At 37.4% G+C, this 21,305-nt stretch overlaps 1 protein-coding gene and 1 long non-coding RNA gene across 13 annotated transcripts in view; one reads left to right on the top strand and one right to left on the bottom strand.

The window, feature by feature from the left end:
• Positions 1–21,305, top strand: part of USP34 (ubiquitin specific peptidase 34) — a 186,512-nt gene that overhangs the window by 129,843 nt on the left and 35,364 nt on the right. For 11 of the 12 annotated variants that reach the window (XM_036435431.2, XM_036435430.2, XM_036435437.2 and 8 more), the window contains 11 exons: positions 161–214; positions 325–420; positions 10,517–10,581; positions 10,844–10,919; positions 11,007–11,054; positions 11,170–11,235; positions 13,319–13,399; positions 15,788–15,873; positions 16,753–16,921; positions 17,022–17,096; positions 18,710–18,861. In XM_036435431.2, the coding sequence (XP_036291324.1) occupies positions 161–214; positions 325–420; positions 10,517–10,581; positions 10,844–10,919; positions 11,007–11,054; positions 11,170–11,235; positions 13,319–13,399; positions 15,788–15,873; positions 16,753–16,921; positions 17,022–17,096; positions 18,710–18,861 (968 nt within the window). The remainder of the gene's footprint in view (positions 1–160; positions 215–324; positions 421–10,516; positions 10,582–10,843; positions 10,920–11,006; positions 11,055–11,169; positions 11,236–13,318; positions 13,400–15,787; positions 15,874–16,752; positions 16,922–17,021; positions 17,097–18,709; positions 18,862–21,305) is intronic. The other variant, XM_045580776.1, reaches the window with a different exon arrangement.
• Positions 8,953–9,412, bottom strand: LOC123652221. The gene is made up of 2 exons (XR_006741428.1): positions 9,324–9,412; positions 8,953–9,128 (listed from the first exon to the last, which is right to left on the bottom strand). It is a non-coding gene; the product is annotated as an uncharacterized LOC123652221 (long non-coding RNA).

Below are 21,305 nucleotides of genomic sequence, written 5' to 3'. Positions count from 1 at the left end.
CAAAAATTACTGTTGAGGATTTTTATGAATGCAGTGCTATTTGAGAAACTATTTGTGAAGTTATTACATAGTATTAAACAGCTTTTAAAAAATATTTTATATGTAAATATAACTAAATGTGCCCATTTTCTAAAGAAGGAAACTTATTTTTTTAAAACAGACCAAGACATACGATTCTGTTACAGATAAGTTTATGGATTTCTCTTTTGAAAAGGTAACCATTTCTTTCATATATAATTTTACATTGTTCTCTTTTTTTCCTGTTGCCTTCTTTAATAGTCATATTTTATCAGAACTGAAAATGTACTTTTTTCCGTCTCATAGACACACAGTGCATATATGCTGTTTTATAAACGCATGGAACCAGAGGAAGAAAATGGGAAAGAATTCAAATTTGATGTTTCATCAGAATTACTAGAGGTATAAGTTAATTTAACTTTCACAACAATTTGAAAGCATGTTTTAAGTATTTTTTCAAATAATAGTACTGTGATACAAGAGTAGACCATGACAACATTAATTGAGGGTAGTCCTTAACACAATATGCAAATACTCTTGATAATAATAACATACAACAGGTGAGTATAAAGCAAATGAGATTAAAAAGAGTAAAAAATTACTAGTAACATTGAAGAAAAATAAGAAAGATAAACTGATTGACAGCATTACAGCAAAGCCCGCAGGTAGCTTTTATGGTTGGTAATGTTCTTAGTGATGATAGGATTGCAAGTGTTCTCTTACTCTTCATTACACACAAGTATACAGTGTATGTGCATTTGAAATAAGTAATTTTTGCATTATAAAGTGTTTGATTTATAATAATGAGGCTTTATTTCATAATGTAAGTGGTAATGTTACTTTAATGTTTTAAGATTTATAAAAGTACTCATCACTCAGTGTGTGTTGTGTCATTGTTATGAATTAACCCAGTCAGCCAAAAGTACAAAAAGTAAATCTCCAGAAAAGGTATTCCTGAAAAAATACTCACCCATATAGATAATTCAGTTTTTACTATCTAAGTGATTTGTTGATATTTGAACTGTGGTCAAGACTTAAAACTGAGTTCCCCCAAACACATACTCTAAATTGTTATCTTGCCTACCTATAATATTACTGATTAAAAGCCAAGAATATTGGCTTCATTAAGCCCTTGAATTGGATTTACCAAAAAAATTAGTTGCTTTGCTACATTTTAGGCCATTAAACTCAACCTATTTGTACAATAATTTCAATCACCATCCATAATTAAAATTAAATAGATTAAAATCACCATTATGTGCAAGACTTTATGCCCCCAATGTATTCAGGCATACCTAGGAAGCATTACGTGTGTTTCCCCTTTTCCCCCATTTACTCCTTCTAGCCTGCCTCTGTCCTTTTTAAAAATATATATTTTTTATTATTTCAGACAGAGAAACATCAACAATGAGCGAAAATCATTGATTAGTTACCTCCTGCACACCCCACACTAGGGATCAAGCCTGCAACCTAGTCATGTGCTCTTACAGGGAATTGAAACATGATCTACTGGTTCATACCATAGGTGACACTCAACCTCTAACCCACACTAGCCGGGCTGAGAACTTAGAGTTTAAAAAAAATATATATTTTTTTTGAAGAATACCATTCAGTGAGAAAAGTTGCCCTGTTTTTTTCATTTTTGCAAATCTCTTTAATACCTGATTTAATACAAGATAGCTTGTGTTTCATAACTTCTGTATTTTGGTATATTGTACTCTCATCATTTAGCTTCTGGAAAACTCCATTGTATGCTTTGGACCTTATAGACACCTTAAAAGTATCACAGGGACACCCACATCTCTCTGAACCATTCTTTGAGAAGCACTAATTTATATTGTGAGAAAAGGAAATCCCAGACATTTGCTTATTATAATAATAACAAGAAAAACAAACTGAACTGTGTTAGACTATTCTTGATTGTAGAACTAAACCAACCATTTTTTTCTATCGTTGTTTCAGCTTACTAATTTAAAATGTTTATCTGCACATACATTTTACTAAAAAATTTAAATAAAAATATAGTAATACTGTTATTTAACATAGATTTTAGATGCAAACCAGAATCTGGTTTTTTTATATTTCTACAGTTAACAGACTTTACCAGAGGTAAAAAGGAAATTTTTAGAATCTACAAATGTGTGGCTATTATGGATAAAATAAGTAGAGTACTCAGAAAAGGGTAGCTAAGACAGAGTACTGCAGAAGGAATTCAGGAAATGTGACCTTCAACTTCATTTTGAAAGTTAGTGAAGAGTTAATCATATGAAGAGTACCCCAGGCAAAAAGAATGTTACATATAGAGTCCTGAGGAAGGATAGTTTATTGGCCTGTTTTAGATACTAAAAGATGACCTCTGTAGCTGTGATGATTAATAAATTCAAGGAAGAGTGACCCAAGATGAAGTTGGATGGGTATATAAACACTTAGGAAAGTTCTTTCTGATCAATGTAGTACTATAGTTCCACACTTACTAGGTGTACCAATTAATAATGTGAATTTTGTGATCAAAGAAAACACGACAATTTCAAGAGAAACATCAAAAGTGCTTTATTCAAAGTAATGTCCATCGCTAGCTACACAATTCCCCAATCTTTAGGTAATTTGTGGATACCGTCCCAAAAGAACTTTTCTTGTTTTGAGGCAAACCATTCAGAGACCCTATTTTCTACTTCTTTGTACGTTTTGAAGTGCTGCTCAGAAAGTGCATATGCCATAGATCAAAACAAGTGGTAATCTGAAGGAGCAAGGTCTGGTGAATATAGCGGGTGGGTTAGTACTTCCCAGGCAAGATCGTGTAACGCGTCTTTACCTGATTTTGAATTGTATGATTTTGAATTGCATCATCATGAAGCAAAATTACTTTGCCATGTCTTCTGGCACATTATGGTCATTTCACAATCAAAGTATGATTCAAGAGAAGGGGATCCAAGATGGCTGCGCCAAGGTAAACACCTAGCCGTAGCCGCACACAACAATTTCAATAAAATACAACTAAAATATAAAACGGACATTACCCAGAACTATAGGAAAGTTGACTGACTGGAAATTCTACAGCGAGAAGCAAGGAGAAAACCAGAAGGAAGCGCGGAGGAGCTGGAAAAGCCCAAGAGACCTAAAAACAGAATGGAAGATTGCAAGAATCAAGTCAAAGATTTGGAACATAAAGAGCCAGAAGACACTCCTCCACAGAAGCTAGAAGGCAAAAGAATCCAGAAAATTGAAGATAATGTAAGAAACCTCTGGGACAACTTCAAGCAAACCAACATCAGAATTATGGGGGTCCCAGAAGATGAGAGAGAGCAAGATATCGAAAACATACTGAAAGAAATAGTGACAGAAAACTTCCTCCACCTAGTGAAAGAATTAGACTTACAAGTCCAGGAAGCGCACAGAACTCCAAACAAAAGGAATCCAAAGAGGACCACACCAAGACACATCATATAATAATTAAAATTTCAAGAGCAAAAGACAGAGAGAATATTAAAAGAAGCAAGAGCAAAGAAGGTAGTTACCTATAAAGGAGCACCTATATGATTGTCAGCTGACTTCTCAACAGAAACCATGCAGGCCAGAAGGGAATGGCAAGAAATATTCAAGGTGATGAATAGTAAGAACCTACAGCCAAAGATAATCTATCCAGCAAAGCTATCACTCAGAATCGAAGGTCAGATAAAGAGCTTAACTAATAAAAAAAAGCTAAAGGAGTTCATCAACACCAAACCAGAATTATATGAATTGCTGAAGGGGGTTCTTTCAGAAGAGAAAGTAAACAAAGATAAAAATTATGAACAACAAATACGTAACTATCAACAAGTGAATCTAAAAACCAAGGAAATTAAAAAAAAAAAATCTGATGAACAATAGTAACTGTTGAATATAATAGAATCAGAGGTATTGAAGGGGAGTGAACTGACGATTCTTGGGGAAAAGGGGAGAGGGGGGCATGGGAAGAGACTGAACATAAACTGTGCACCTATGGATGAGGACAATGGGGAGTGGGAAAAGGGCAGAGGGTGGGGTGGGAACCTAGTGGAGGAGAGCAGTGGTAGGGGGGGGGGGAAGGATCATTTGTAATAATATGAACAATAAAAACTTATTAAAAAAAAGAATAATATGCAATTGACCATCACTCCAACACACAAGATAGCTGCCCCCATGTGGATACAAGATGGCCACCACAAGATGGCCAGCAGGGGAGGGCAGTGGGGGCAATCAAGCCTGCACGGGAGGGCAGTTAGGAGTGACCAGGCTGGCAGAGGAGGGAAGTTGGGGGTGACTGCCTGCAGGAAAGGGCAGTTGGGAGGACCAGTCCTACAAGGGAGGGCAGTTAGAGGTGACCGGGCCTGCAGGGGAGGGCAGTTAAGGGCATTCAGGCTGGCAGGGGAGTGGTTAAGGGGTGATCAGGCTGGCAGGCAGAAGCAGTTAGGGTCAATCAGGATTGCAGGCAGATGAGCAGTTGGGAACCAGCAGTCCTGGATTGTGAGAGGGATGTCCAACTGCCAGTTTACTAACTGGACAGTCAGAAATCCCTTGAGGGGTCCCAGATTGGAGAGGGTGCAGGCTGGGCTGAAGAACAATACTCCCTTTGTACAAATTTCATGCACTGGGCCTCTAGTGTGTATGTATACCTATACCTTATGCTATTTCTACTTCACAGGGTAATTATAAAAACCAAATGATATACATAAAAAGTATGAGTAGTTAGAAAGCAACTATAATTCATAAGACAATTACAATACTTAATTTGTCTTGAATAGACTCTGAGAAAAATATTGTGGTGACTAGGTGGAGATGTTTTTAAATAAAGTCCAGGAATTCGGTAGATTGAAAAAAAAAAGAAAAAAACAAAGTATGGTTCAAGTTGATTATTTGTTGTAGGTAGTGATCAGTATTAACGGTTTCACCTGGTTTTAGAAGCTCATAATGCACCACACCTTCCTGATCCCACCAAATGCAGAGCATTGTCTTCTTTCCAAAGCGATTTGGCCTTGCAGTCTATGTTGATGGGTGACCTGGATCAACCCATGATTTTGTGCCTTAGGAATTCTCAAAATAAATCTACTTTTCTTCGCCAGTCACAATTTGATGCAAAAAAGACTTTCTTTTGTGCCGTTGAAGCAACATTTACTGATGACTTTTTGGTTTTCCATTTGTCTTTTGTTCAATTGATGTGGCACCCATTTTCCTTCCTTTAAAATCTTTCCCATTGCTTGTAAATGATCATAATTGTTTGCTGAGCAACATTTAATCTTCAAGTTTTTTTGAGTTTGACATGTAGCTTCGATAATGCTTGTAATTGTTGGTCTTCAAACTTTTTCAGTTAACCTGGACAATCTTTGTCTTTCCCATTGAAGTCATCACTTTTAAAGCGTTTAAACCAGTGTTCACAAGTATCTTGAGATAGAGCAAGTTTACCATAAGCTTCCCAAAGTGTATTCAGCAGCACTTTTCTTCAAAATAATGAAAACTTCCCACAAATTTGACATTTGTAAGCATAAAAATATCTATGATGTTAAACCTTCAGCAAATTTGACATATGAAGTTTTGAAACTGTTATCAATACAACAAAATAGCATACATATCAAATCGTGTATATATGAACATATATATAACTCCATCTATTGAAAAAATCTGCATTATTAACTGCTATACCTAGTAATCATACCCAGTTGGTTCCACATACATTGTATAGATAAAAGATAAAAAGGACAATCAAAAAAAAGATGAATATGTCTATAGGACAGAAATGATACATAATTAAAGGCAGTAAATCTGGTGGAAATCATGGTCTATCAGGCTTTAGGTACAAAGCAGATAATGGTGGCCAAAGGTTCAGCTCTTGTGAGGTTAGAGAGTTAGTGCCTAGCTAAAAGCAAGAAGTTGGAATAGGGCCGAAACCGGTTTGCCTGAGTGGATAGAGCGTCGGTCTGCGGACTGAAAGGTCCCAGATTCGATTCCGGTCAAGGGCATGTGCATTGGTTGCAGGCGAATCCCCGATGGGGGGTGTGCAGGAGGCGGCTGGTCGATGTCTCTGGCTCTCTATCTCTCTCTCTCTTCCTCTCTGTAAAAAATCAGTAAAATATATTTTAAAAAGAAAAAAAGAAGTTGGAATAGGGCTCAGTTGCTATGGACAGGCACTGAATTGAGTGGAATTAGTGAATGTTGTCAAAATTTCTTTGTAACTCCAACTAGTCTATGCCTAGAAATAGTAGAGGACTAAGAACTCTGAAGTAAGGCCATTCAATGAGTAGGTCTGTGGTTTTCTAAATATAATGTACAGCAGGATCCCTAATGTGTGATTATAAAACCTGGATCCAGAGTAGTAGGGGTTGAGGGGTTTGTAGAGTTAGTTGAAAATCTTTAGAGGGATAAAGATAGCCAATGATATCAATAATCAGAAAATAAAATTGAACCAGGTAAAAATAATGTCATGGAACTGCCTGGCAGTGACTTAGAGCAGCGTTTTTCAACCGCTGTTCCGTGCCGCGAGATGTTGCCTGGTGTGCCGTAGGTGCAGACAAGACAAGAATTTTATAATTTTTCACTATTTTGTTTACTTAATATTTCATAATAAAGTAATTATAAAATACTTTCTTTGTGTTTATTTGATTCCTATTCAAGAGAATTACTTTATATATAGTCAATATAGGCACAGAGTTAAATTTTTTAACATTTTCTAATGGTGGTGTGCCTCGTGATTTTTTTCATGAAACAAGTGTGCCTTTGCCCAAAAAAGGTTGAAAAACACTGACTTAGAGCATGTTTTTAAGGTATTCAAAGAGTTGAACATAAAACTAAAGACAGTAGAGCAGTTCCACAGGACTGTTGTGAGAAATAATAATTTTTCATTATTTTTATGAAGTAAACAGGGAAATCAACTCCCATATAGGTCTACTAAAGTAAATTAAAGGATGGTTGTATTTTTTTTTAACCAGTTTTTAAATATAAACCGATCTCTCATTACCTATTCTTATAAAAATATATATGACCGTTCTTCAGGCACATGAGATTTCTGAGTTCTTACTGGCAAAATCTTTTTATATTTTTATATTTTTACATTTTTAATAAATCTTTATTGTTCAGATTATTACAGTTGTTCATCTCCCCCCCACCCTTATAGCTCCCATCCACCCGGTTCCCACCTCACCCTCTGCCCTTAACCCACCCACTGTCCTCATCCCTAGGTATACGGTTTTTGTCCAGTCTCTTCCCGCACACCTCACACCCCTTTCCCCCTAAGAATTGTCAGTCCACTCCCTCTCTATACCCTTGATTCTACCCTGTTTCCCCAAAAATAAGTCAGTGTCCTATATTAATTTTTTCTCCCAAAGTTGCGCTAGATCTTATTTTCAGGGGATGTCTTATCTTTCCATGCGCTAGGTCTTATTTTCAGGGAAACACGGTAGTATATTCACCAGATTATTCTGTTCATCAGATTTCTTTTATTCACTTGATTTTTACATTCACTTATTGATAATGTATTTGTTGTTCTTAATTTTATCTTTATCTTTTTCTTCTTCCTCTTTTTTTGTTTTTGTTTTAAATATTTTTATTTTTTAATAAATCTTTATTCAGATTATTACAATTGTTTCTCCTCTTCCCCCCCTTTAGCTCCCCTCCACCCAGCTTCCACCCTACCCTCTGCCCTTACCTCCCCCCCACCACTGTCCTTATCCATAAGTATATGATTTTAGTCCAGTCTCTTCCTGCATCCCCCAAACCCCCTTTCCCTGAGAATTATCAGTCCACTCCCTTTCTATGCCCCTGATTCTATTATATTCACAAGTTTATTGTGTTACTCAGATTTATAGATTCACTTGTTGATAGATATGTATTTGTTCATAATTTTTTTATCTTTACTTTTTCTTCTTCTTCTTCTTAAAGAATAACTTTCAGCATTTCATATAATGCTGGTTTGGTGTTGATGAATTCCTTTAGTGTTTATCTTATCTGTGAAGGTCTTTATCTGACCTTCAATTCTGAATGATAACTTTGCTGGGCAGAGTGCTCTTGGTTGTAGGTTCTTGCTATTCATCACTTTGAATATTTCTTGCCACTCTCATCTGGCTTGCATAGTTTCTGTTGAGAAATCAGCTGACAATCATATGGGTGCTCTCTTGTAGGTAACTGTTTTTCTCTTGCTGCTTTTAATATTCTCTCTTTGTCTTTTGCTCTTGGAATTTTAATTATGATGTGTCTTGGTGTGGTCCTCTTTGGATTCCTTTTGTTTGGGGTTCTGTGTGCTTCCTGATCTTGTAAGTCTGTTTATTTCCTTCACCGGATGGGGGAAGTTTTCAGTCATTTCTTTATTTTTTTTTTTAAATATATTTTATTGATTTTCTACAGAGAACTAGAAACATCATTGAGAGAAACATCCATCAGCTGCCTCCCTGTCGCCCTCCCACTGGGGATGTGCCCTCAATCAAGTACATGCCCTTGCCTGGAATCAAACCTGGGACTTTTAAATCCACAGGCCGACGCTCTATCCAATGAGACAAATTGGTTTCGTGTCATTATTTCTTCAAATAGGTTTTCAGTATCTTGCTCTCTCTCTTCTTCTGGCACCACCATAATTCTGATGTTGTTATGCTTGAAATTGTCCCAGAGGCTTCTTATACTATCTTTAACTTTGTGGATTCTTTTTTCTTTTTTCTTTTCCGAGTGTTTTTTGCTTTTTTGTATTTCAAATCTTTGATTTGATTCTTGCGGTCCTCTAGTCTGCTGTTGAGTCTCTGTATAATATTTTTTATTTCAGTCAGTGTATATTTAATTTCTAGTTGGTCCTTTTTTATATCCTTGAGGGTCTTGCTAAATTTTTCGGCCTTTTCTGGGAAATTCTTGAAAAACCTTATAACCATGGTTTTTAATTCTATATCCCATTGTTCTCCATTTCTTTTATTTGTGATCTGTTTCTTTGCCTCCGCATTTATTCTGCTTTCCTGAGTTGGTAGGGTAGCTTTGTGTGCTAGGTTTCCTATATGGCCCAGTGGGTCAGCCTCCCCAGTTACCTGAGGTGGACACTCTTGGTGCACCCCTTTGTGGACAGTGTGGACAGCCTTGTTGTAGTCAAGTCTTGATTGTTGTTGGTATCACTTGGAGGAATTGACCTCCAGGTGAATTGGCTGTGAGACCTTCTGTATTGGAGACAGCCTTATAGGACCAGACTTGCAAAATTGCAGAAGCCTCTGTGCTCAGTTTGGATGCGGCGAAGTTCCAGGGCTGAGCAGACAGTCTTGGCTTCCCATCAGCCCAGTCTTGTAGTCAAGCCTTGGTGGTTGTTGGTATCACTGGGAGGAATTGACCTCCAGGACAATTGGATGTGAGGATCAGTTGTGTCTGCACTAGGAGAACTTCTGTGCTGGAGACACCCTTATGAGACAAGACTTGCTTCAGTGTGGCTTCGGTGCTCACTGAGTCTGCTCCCTGAGTGTCCCTTACGGATATGAGGAGCTGTAATCTGGGTGGTCCCACTCTGATTCCTCTGTACACTGGTTCTTGGTTCTCCAAGGAGGTGCAAATTTATCCTCTGCAGGAGCTATGGAGAGATCTGCAGATTTCTATTCTTTGTTTGGGTTTTGGAGGTGTTTAGATGAGGCCCAGCTATGAAGCAATGCAAACTGCTGTGCAGTCTTGGGCCTTCTTTTGGATGACTGAGTCTCACTGATTCAGCTGCAGTTTTTTAGGTAAATTTAGAATTCTAAGGACCAGGCCATTCATATGCAAAATCCTCTGCGCTCAGCTTAGTTGGGGTGGGATCTCATGGCGGAGCAAACAGCTCTGGATTTATGGGGCGGGATTTCAGGGCAGAGCATGCAGCAGTGGCTTCCCATCAGTCGTACCTTAAGAGGCCCCTGGGTTTAAGTGTCCCTTGGTCATTGCTGAAAGCACCTCTGAGAGAAAGTTGCCCTCAAGTTTTGCCCGCTGCCAGATAGTCCAGTTTTCCTGGTATAAGTCTGGGTCCCCAGAGTCTTGCCTGGAACTGGAGTTCAGAGCAGTTGGGAGCTTTTGTCTCCCTCCCAATTGAAAAAGCCAGCCTTGTACTCAGTTGCCAGCCCTCTCCATGCATTTGCCTCCTTACCTCTGCCTTCTGCAGCTCCTGTGAGTTTCAGTGTGCTTTTCTTTCCTTCTAGTGGTAGAATTTCCACTCAGCCAGCCTTCCTGTGGTTCTGGATGATGTTTGTTTTGTCCTTTATTTGTAGTTTTGAAATTGTTGTGCGAGGCAACAATTTAGGTGTTTACCTATGCTGCCATCTTGATTTCTCCCCTGGCAAAATCTTTGTAAATATGTTTTTAAACAACAGTAATCATTAAGGTAGCCACATATAGAATGATAAATTGAACCAGGTTAATAACTTACAGTACATTCATGTTCCATATTCCTGGAAAAAAAATCACATGCATTTTTAAAGCATATATTTTGGGGGGTTGTTTTTTTAAAATTTTGGTAAAATGTAATGAAGCAATATCTGATGTTAACTTTTTTTTTTTTCTTCAGTGGATTTGGCATGATAACATGCAGTTCCTTCAAGACAAAAATATATTTGAACATACATATTTTGGGTAAGTTTGATAAATTTAGTAATAGATTTTAAAAAATTATTGAATTTATTGGGCTGACATTGGTTAAATAAAATTATATATGACTCAGGTGTACAGTTCTATATATTATTTATTGTATATTCACCACCCAAAGTCAAGTCTCACATCTCTCAACATTTAAATCCCCCTTACCCTCTTCTGCCTCCCCAGTAATGGTTTTTTTGTTATGCATTCATATTTTTTTTCCTGTAAGAATTTCAACTTAACTATTTTTAAATTCCAGGTTTATGTGGCAGTTGTGTAGTTGTATTCCCAGTACATTACCAGATCCTAAAGCTGTGTCTCTAATGACTGCAAAGGTAATATATAAGCCTTAAATATTTTTTTCAAAATAAGTACTTTAAAATAATTAAGTCTTTTTTGCTTAATTTCATCTTTCTTTACAGTTAAGCACTTCCTTTGTCCTAGAGACATTTATTCATTCAAAAGAAAAGGTATGTTTTATTTTGTGCATTTTTGTGATTTGATATCTTTGGTTTTTATTATCAATCTTTAGCTGAGAAATCCTTATGCCTTCAGTGACTTTTCTTTCTTTTCTTATTTTTTTAGCCCACAATGCTTCAATGGATTGAATTATTGACAAAACAGTTTAATAATAGTCAAGCAGCTTGTGAGGTGAGGTTAAAAATTCAACCAGCAATGTATAGCTTAAGATCCACTTCTTTGTTTTCTTAACTTAGATGCTACAGCAAAATTGTTTTATCTATCACATCATAAGGAGCCCTGTGTGAGGTTTTATAAAATTACTATAGAGGCCCTGTGCATGGATTTGTGCACCAGTGGGTCCCTCAGCTTGGCCTTGACCCGCTTGTAATTTGGGACCCCTTGGGGAATTTCCAATAGCAGGTTTCAGGCTGATCCCTGCAGGCCCGATCCTGTGCGTTGAGCATCTGTCCCCTGAGGTTGGTGCGCATCAAAGTGATTGGTCGACCAGTCGTTCAATCACTTAGGCTTTTATATATTTAGATATGGTAGCTGAGAGAAAATAGTAATTTATCAAATCTATTACACTCATTAAATAATTGATTCTTAAGTTACTTTAAAAGTCTTTGGTTCCCCCCACATTAGAAGGAAAAGTATAGAAAATTCCAAAGACTACTAGATATTAACTACTTTTGAATGTTATTAGAAACTACTTAAAATGTATATCTCTCCTACCCCTCTGAGAAAAAAAATACATATATCCCAATGTATTAGTTTATATTCAATTTTCATCTCCTTCAATATTGCATTATAAGAGAAAGACATCTCTAAGGATAATTGCTCCCAGATAATGATCGCTTAACCATATTGCCATCTTAATATCAAAACATGCACAAAAGTAGAAAGATGTACCTGTCACCCAATTTCAACAAAAGGTAACATTCTTTTTTCAAAATTTATTTCTGTGTCTACCCCATGCTTTTTCTCACCTGAAGTATTTTAAAGCAAACCTAGATACCATACCATATATCAATTAAGCTCAATATGAATCTCCATTAACTGCTTTAAAATTAGAAGTGATTTCTTAATATCCAGTACCCATTCCGTGTTCAGTTTTCTCTTGTTTTTTTTTTGTTAAAAATGTATTATTTTCAGTTGGTTTGCTTACAGTAGTGTTCAAACAAGGTCTAGCTTTTTATTTTGTCTCTTAAATCTTTCATATATTATCAGTTACTTATTTTTCTACTTATTTGCTACTTTGTCATTTGTCATACAGAATTTTCCACATGTTGGCTTTGACCAATTGCATCCTCCTGGTGTTATTTAACATGTTTCTCTATTCCCCTTCCACCATGATTTTTAAGCTGTTTCATAGATCCAGAGGGTGGGTTGATTAGGTCATAATTTGTTTTGTTTTTTTATTTTTTAATACATTTTTACTATAGGATTTTAATTATGGATTTGCCTCTGGAAGGCTGTCAAGGAGTTAAACGTGTTTTCTACAATTGCCATTAATTGTGTGTATGCATAAGTAGGTAGTACAATTCAGTATAAGTTTTAAATATGATTAATAGATATCTCGAAATCAGTGGGAAGTTGTATTTTCAAGAGAGCATGATTGTTTTTAAACATAATGAATCGTACTCAGATCCATATAAAAGAAACAAAAGATTTTACAGTATGACAGGAGGACTAAGAGGAAAACATTATCTATTTTATTACAAGAACTGCAGATTGCCATCATGCAGGGTGTGCACTGTGATATAAATGGCACCCATTGAATCCTTTATAAATGAAAGGGTAATTTGCAAATTGACATAACAGTGGAACAACCAGTCGCTATGATGCGTACTGAACACCACGGGGCAGACGCTCAACACAGGAGCTGCCACTCTAGTGGTCAGTGCACTCCCACAGGGGGAGCAATGCTCAGCCACAAGCCGGGCTCACTGCTGGGAGCGCAGTGGCAGTGGCAGGCCTAACCTGTTAGTTAGACATGCCCTGACGTCTCCCAGACTGCTAAAGGGTGCAGGCTGGGCTGAGGAGGACACCCCTCTCACACACACCACCACCACCACCACCAGTGCACAAATGTCATGCACCGGGCCTCTAGTTCTATAATTATGACTTCAGGCATTTTAGACTTTGGGTTTTTTAGCAAATGAAGAATCTCTTTTGGTAAGAATTTATTGATTACAATTAAAATCCTTATATGATTTTTTTTCTCATTTACTGAGTTTTGGTTAAATGTTAAAATCCCACTATTTTCTTACAGTGGTTTTTGGACCGCATGGCTGATGATGACTGGTGGCCAATGCAGATATTAATTAAGTGCCCTAATCAAATTGTGAGACAGGTAAGAAAAAAAATGTATTTGAAAAAGAAATGGCTGTCAGGTTAATTCTACATTTGCTCGAAACTATGTTTTAACCCATCTTTTATATAGTTGGGAAAGATGGACCTCTTACCATAAAAGTCATTTTGCTACTTTTCACCAGCCCTTTTTAAGCAAATCAAATATTATTTTAGTCAAGCAATTTAAATCATTCGCATGTCCTGGTGATAGGAAGATAGCTATAATCACCATTGTCTCAGATCCTATTCTGGCTGCTTTTTCAGATCCTGAAGAGAGTCTAACCATGGGTACTGAAATGACCTTGAAAGTTAGATGAATAGTTTATAATTCATTTCTCTAACAAGTCCTGAGCTATCACTTGAATATTTGTTTTTCTAATTGGAAAATTTAGGCAAGAAAATACAAATATTACTCTATATTCACTTACTATACAAAACCAAAAATTTGGTCTGAAATATGACACTTTTCAGTTATTATTGAGATGTAATTCTTATAAAACTTACTGAAACCTTTCAAAGGATAAAATTTAGTGTCTGTTAGTATGTTTCTAAACTTGTGCAACCATCATTTATCTGATTTTATAACACCCCAAAAAGAAGCCTTATACCTATTAGTAGTCACTCCCCATTTTATCCTGTCTCTTCTCAACAGGTCTTAGCAACATTAATCTTTTTCTTCCTATAGATTTGTCTATTCTGACCATTTCTATAAATGGAATTAAACAGTATGTCGTCTTTTGTGACTAGATTCATTGATTTTACAATATTTACAAGATTTATGTATGCTAGATTATAGATCTGTATTTCATTTATTTTCATTGCTAAATGGATACTTGAGAATTTCTTTATTCTTTCAGCAATTGATGAACATTAAGGCTGTGCCCACTTTTGGGCTATTTTGAATAATACTACTATGAACATTATGGTATACAAATATTTGTGTTGACATATGTTTTCTTTTTTCTTTTTTTAATACACAATTTCAAATCTTTATTCAGTTAATGAGAATATTTTTCAAAACAATGCTATTCTGATTTTTGCAATATCTACATTATTATTTTTGAAACTTTCCTATAATCCCACCACTTCCTATATAATAAAAGGCTAATACGTATATGCAAATCAACCAAACGGTGGAATGACCAGTCACTATGATGCACATTGACCACCAGGGGGCAGATGCTCAATGCAGGAGCTGCCCCCTGGTGATCAGTGCTCTCCCACGGGGAGCCCTGCTCAGCCAGAAGCTGGACTCAACAGCTGGCAAGTACAGTGGCAGTGGTTGGAACCTCTCCTGCCTTCCCAGTAGGTGGACATTCCCTGAAGGGTCCCAGACTGTGAGAGGGCACAGGCCGTGCTGAGGGACTGCCCTCCCAGTGCACAACATTTTATATATAATTCTTTGTTGTTGAAAGTATTATATATTCTCCCTTTATTCCCTTGTTGATCCCCTTCAGCCCACCCCACCCCCCTGCCCCAGGCCCTCACCCTGCCCCATTGTCTGTATCCATGGGCCATGCATATATCCATACAAGGTCCTTGGTTGATTACCTCCCATCCACCCATCCTGCCCCAGCATATGTTTTCAATATTTTTTAATATGTCCTTAAGGGTGGAATTGCTGGGTCATATGGTCACTTTGTCTTCAACAATTTTAGGAACTACCAAACTGTTTTTCATAGTTTTATACCAGTTTATACTCACAGCAGCAATCTATGAGGGTTCCAATTTCACTACATCTTATCAACATTTTTTTATTTTTTTATTTTTATTGATCTTTTACAGAGAGGAAGGGAGAGAGAGAGTTAGAAACGTCGATGAGAGAGAAACATTGACCAGCTGCCCCTTGCACACCCCCTACTGGGGATGTGCCCGCAACCAACGGACATGCCCTTGACCGGAATCAAACCTGGGACCTTTCAGTTCGAAGACTGACGCTCTACCACTGAGCCAAACCGGTTTCGGCTCAACATTTTTTTACTGTCTTTTATTTTATTTTAGCTATCTTAATGAGTATGAAGTAGTATCCCATTGTGGTTTTGGTTTTCAATACCTTTTCATGTGCTTATTGACCATTTGTATATCTTATTTAGAGACTCCCCACAGTTAAGAGAGTTTTGTGATGTTTGTTTTGGTTATCTCTATTACTGAAACTTATCTGATTTTATTTACCCCTTACTATAAAATTGAATGTTGTTTTTTAAGCTAACTTTGCCTTATATCTTCAGTCTGTAGTTGAGACTCCAAGAAAGTTTCAGAATGTAAAAATATTTAATATGCAAGCAAAATACAAATGGATGGCAGAGAATTTTGAATCATGTAAATTTTTCAGTATCTTTGTTACCTGATGTGAATTGGCTACCGGATTGTTTTATCTTTTCATTTATAGATGTTTCAACGTTTGTGCATCCATGTGATTCAGAGGCTTAGACCAGTGCATGCTCATCTCTATCTACAACCAGGAATGGAAGATGGGTAAGAACTATCTTTTGAACATTTTATCGTTAAACTTTTTGATGATCTGCCTACAAAGTTTTTTGTTTTGTTTTTTTGTTAATCCACATCCAAGGACATTCTTTTCCATTGATTTTTTGGGAAAGTGGAAAAGAGAGAGAAACATCGATGTGAGAGAAGCACATCCATTTGTTGCCTCCTGCAGGGCCCAGGCCAGGGAGAAGCCTGCAACTGAGGTATGGGCCCTTGACCAGAATCCAACCCGAGACCTATTAGTATGCAGGCCAATGCTCAATCCACTGAGCCAAACTGGCTAGGGCTTCCTACAAAATATTTGTAAATATTCATACTTAGGTGTTTTTTTGTTTGTTTTTAAAAAAAATCTATAATCATATAAATCAAGAAGGCAAAACTTGTTTTACTTTTTTATTTTTAATTAAGTGCACCTTCAAAATGCTCTACAAATAACTTTATGACTTCATCTTTTGCTTATATTGATTTAGCCAGGTACAATAATTGGAATCCCATTACTACATTGTTGTAATTGGTATTTTATTATTACAAAGATGAAAGAGTTAAATTCCAGTGTTGTTTTAAGTCCTCACTTGAGAACATGTTCATTGATTTTTAAAGAGAAGGAAAGGGAGAGAGAAACATTAATGTGAGTGAGACATCTTTCAGTTGCCTGCTATATATGCCTCAATTGGGGATTAAATCCCCAGGTTAGTTATGTGCCCTGGCGGGGAATCAAGCCCATGACCTTTGGGTGTACTAGACTGTGTTCTACATAACTGAGTCACACTGGCCAGGGCAAAATTCAGGTTTTTAAAAACAATTATCCTCCCAGAGAATCTATCTCCAGACTTCATACTCTCTAAGATAATTAAATTGTGTTTTTAGGTCAGATGATATGGATGCTTCAGTTGAAGATATTGGTGGTCGTTCATGTGTCACTCGATTTGTGAGAACTCTGTTACTAATTATGGAACATGGTGTAAAACCTCATAGTAAACATCTTACAGAATATTTTGCCTTCCTTTATGAATTTGCTAAAATGGGTGAAGAAGAGGTGAGGCTATATCATGTTTATTTCTGGTATTATGAACCTATTTTCAGTACTTAAAATTTGTTTTTATATTATTTTTTTAAACTAATATTTTTATTTTTAGAGCCAGTTTTTGCTTTCATTGCAAGCCATATCTACAATGGTACATTTTTACATGGGAACCAAAGGGCCTGAAAATGTAAGTATTGTCCTGTCTCATATCAGGGATTTATAGACCATGTTTACAACTTTGCATCATGGAAAATTATGAAATATTAGAACCCTTTAAAGTCCCTTCAGACTGTGATATTAGATAGTTTTAAGGGTCTAAGTTTGAGTGTTTCTTCTCTTGCTATATCCATTAAAAATATCAAGCAATAAATTTGTTAAAGCCATGGAACAAAGCAAATAATTTATGCAAAATGGCCACTACCTACTTTGGGGTTCTATCATTAGCTTATTGTTTTCATGAACATTTTTGTTGCCCGTATTTTTTATCAGACTCTCAATAATTTAATTAGCTAGTCTGTTTATATATTAAGGTGTTAATGTGGATTTTGTATTATCTATAATGACCAATTGGATTGAATGCTCTATTTGCACTGTTTTGTTTAATTCTTTTGTAACCCTAAGAGGTAAGTAGTTTTGTTATCTCCATTTTACAGATGAGGAACTTGAGGCATAAAGACATTAACTTGTTTTAAATCACAGTGAGTTGGGCTTTGATCCTTGGTCAGACTCTTTACCTATAAAGTATTAATCACATATATATATATATATACACACACACACACACATATAAAAGCCTAACCCACCCTTTCAATTGTTCAACCGGTCACTATGACAAACACTGACCCCCTGGGGGCAGATGCTCAATGCACAGGCATGGAAACATGGAACAGACTGATGAATCTCTGAGGGAAAGTGGGGAGAGGGCGGGAAGAGATTAACCAAAGATCTTACGTGCATACTAGAGGCCCTGTGCACAAATCTGTGTACCGGGCCTCTAGTGTATATATAAATGCTTCCCAGAATATGGAAGCTATTATGTAACTAGAGGCTTAATGCACGAATTCATGCACGGGTAGGGTCCAGCTGGCCTGCCCCAGTTAAAGAGCTTGGCAGCCGGTGCTGCCCCTGATGGGGGGTGGCAATTGGGGTTGGGGCTAGTGGTGGTGGGGTGGGAGGAGGAGAGGTGGTTGGCTGGCTGGCCCCGCCCCTGGTCAAACTCCCAATCAAGGGGACAATTTACATATTAGCCTTTTATTATATAGGATTCTAGCCTATATGGCTGCTTGTTTAGACTGCTTTTCTCTTTGTTAGATCATAAAACCTTTTCAGTCTCTTTTATTTCAAAGCCCAAGTGATTATCTCTTCAAAATACCTACTAAGATTATTTGACAACTGCAAATAAGGATGCCTTAATTTGTATAACTGGCAGTTTTATTAAATAGGAAATATTGTTTTAACAAACTCATAAATTACAATCTGACTTATCTTCCAAGGGGCTTGCCAGTAAGAAAAAAAAATTATTAAAGGATTTATTCCTTTAGATAAGGTAAATAGTCACAGTTTTGAGAATCAATCATTGCTCTTTACAGTTCTGCCTATTAGGTCTACAATTGTCCTGAATGTGGTTTAGACTTTTAAAGTTAGTGTTAGGCCTTTGAGTGTTGTGTTTGTTTGTTTGTTTGTTTGTTCATGACACATACTTCTGCCACCATCTGCCTTGGTTAGTTATATAAAACAATGAAGTTATATGCTCTCAAGATAATGTTAAAACTAATATATTAAAATTGGACTTTATTCTAGCCTCAAGTTGAAGTGTTGTCAGAGGAAGAAGGGGAAGAAGAGGAGGAGGAAGAAGATATCCTTTCTCTGGCAGAAGAAAAATACAGGCCTGCTGCCCTTGAAAAAATGATAGCTTTAGTTGCTCTTTTGGTTGAACAGTCTCGCTCAGAAAGGTGAAATGTCTCAACATTCAGAATGCTTAAAGCATGTTTGATTTTATTTTTTCATGATTGTTTCACCACTTTTATCTCAGTAACTTTTGTTTTTTTAACTCCTTTTAAATAACACTGCAGTTTACCAACTCTTGTAGCTTTAGTATTTTAATCCTTTGTTGCAATCTCATACGATATTTATCTGACTCATGTTAGAAATTTACATTGAAGAAATTATACAGTAAACTTTGTAGCAAAATTATATGTGCATTCATCCTTTAATCTAGCAACCCCACATTTAAGAATCTGTTCCCCAAATATAGAAAGATATACGTGCAGTGCTATTTATTGCAGCAGTGTTTGTAGTAATAGAAGACGAAATGTCCACCAAGAGGGGACTTGTTGAAAAACAGGGTATTCACTCAATATTGTGCTTTATAGTTAAAAAAAGGAAGCATGGGATATATCTACTACCTTGGAGAGATCTTTAGGATTAGTATTACTAAGTGTAAAAAGCAAGGTGAGAAAAGTGTACATAGTATACTGCTTTTTAAGAAGGGAGGCTGTGAAAAAGTGAGAGATTGGCTGTGTGTATGTGTGCACATGCACACGTATCTTCATAGATCTATTTGCGAATTTGCCTTCTTGCTAAAAAAATTTTTTAATCTGCAAATCAGGACCCAAGGAGCTTTTACAATAATTTATGGACTGTATAAAGAACATGTGTGTGTGTGTGTGTGTGAATTATTTACCTGTTGTATTCAGTTTTCATATTGTAAACCACATGTGTCAAACACAAGGCCCGCGGGCCAAATCCGTCCCGCCAGGCCTTGCAATGTGGCCCGCACCACGCTGTCATCACTGCACTCCGCTGCGTTTCCATCACAATGACAGTTTATGACTGTTCAGTAAACCATTCGGCCCGCGATTTAGGCTGGATTTTAGATTTTGGTCCCTTCTCTGATTGAGTTCGACACCCCTATTGTAAACAATGTCCTTCTCTTGGTATATGTCACATTTTTCACGTTTCTGCTTTTTTGTTGTGGCTTGGCTGTTTAAAATGGTCCTTGAACATAATGTAAAGTGCTACCTAGTGTTCCTAAGCTTGAGAAGATCAAGTTCATAATATATATGCCTTAGAAAAACTTCATTCGGGTATGAGCTAGGGTGTTTCCTGTTAGTTCAATGCTAATGAGTACTAAATATGTACTAAATAAGTTGTCTTTAAACAGAAACACACTTAAAAAAAAAAAAAAAAAAGGTAATATCTATCAGTTGAAGAAAATATTGTGATCAGAGGCTCACAGGAACCTAACCCTGTATTTCCCCTTCCAGCAGTGATTGAGTATTCACTATTTGGTGTTTGTAGCACTTTATAAAACACTAGAGGCCAGTGCATAGGTGGGGTCCCTCAGCCTGCCTGTGACCTCTCGCAATCTTGGCCCTCCCCTGCTGGCCGTCTTGTGGTGGCCATCTTGTGTCCATATGGGGGCAGGATCTTTGACCACATGGGGGCAGCCATATTGTGTATTGGAGTGATGGTCAATCTGCATATTACTTTTTTATTAGATAGGATAGAGGCCTGGTGCACAGGTGAGGGCCAGCTGGTTTGCCCTGAAGGGTGTCCCGGATCAGGGTGGGGGTTCCCTTGGGGCATGGGGCGGGCTGAGCGAGGGGCCTGTGGTGGTTTGCAGGTCGGCCATGCCCCCTGGTGACCCAAGCAGAGGCCCTGGTATCTGGAATTTATTTACCTTCTACAATTGAAACTTTGTAGCCTGGAACAGAGCCAAGCCTCCTGCTCTCGCTCAGTGGCAGCAACCATTTTGTTGTATCTTCTATATTTGAAAATTTGTATCCTGGAGTGGAGGCCTCGGCTGGCCAGGGTGTATGGAAAGCTTTGCTTCTTCCATCGCCGGGGGCAACCGTAGCCTCCTGCTCTTTCCAGCTCGGTGGCTGCTGCCATTTCTGTTTGGATTTGTTTATCTTCTATCATTAAAACCTTGTAGCCTTGCGTAGAGGCCTAGGCCGGCAAGATCAGGGGAAAAGCTTGGCTTCTTCCATTGCCTGGAAAACCCAAGCCTCTCTCCTGCTCTCTGTAACTGTAGCCAATTTCACTCAGATTGGCTGGTGGGCATGGCTTGTGGGTGTGGCAGAGTGATGGTTAATTTGCATATTACTCTTTTATTGGATAGTATAAATACAAAATGTGAGCAGTTCTGCATGATCCTCTTAGCTTGGCTTTCTTCATTGCCTGGGAAACCCAAGCCTCAGTCCTGCTCTCTGGGGCTGTAGTCATCTTGGTTGGGTTTATTTGCATACTCGCTCTGATTGGCTGGTGGGTGTGGCTTGTGGTGTAGCAGAGGTGTGGTCAGTTTGCATATTACTCTATTAGGTAGGATATAATATATTTATAGATAGTACTACAAATGAGAATTATCTTTTTTTTTAATTGAAGGTTGACTCAA

This window comes from Pipistrellus kuhlii, unplaced genomic scaffold, assembly GCF_014108245.1.
Source record: "Pipistrellus kuhlii isolate mPipKuh1 unplaced genomic scaffold, mPipKuh1.p scaffold_m20_p_13, whole genome shotgun sequence".
NCBI classification, from domain to species: domain Eukaryota; kingdom Metazoa; phylum Chordata; class Mammalia; order Chiroptera; family Vespertilionidae; genus Pipistrellus; species Pipistrellus kuhlii.
This window is presented reverse-complemented; position numbering and strand designations above follow the sequence as displayed.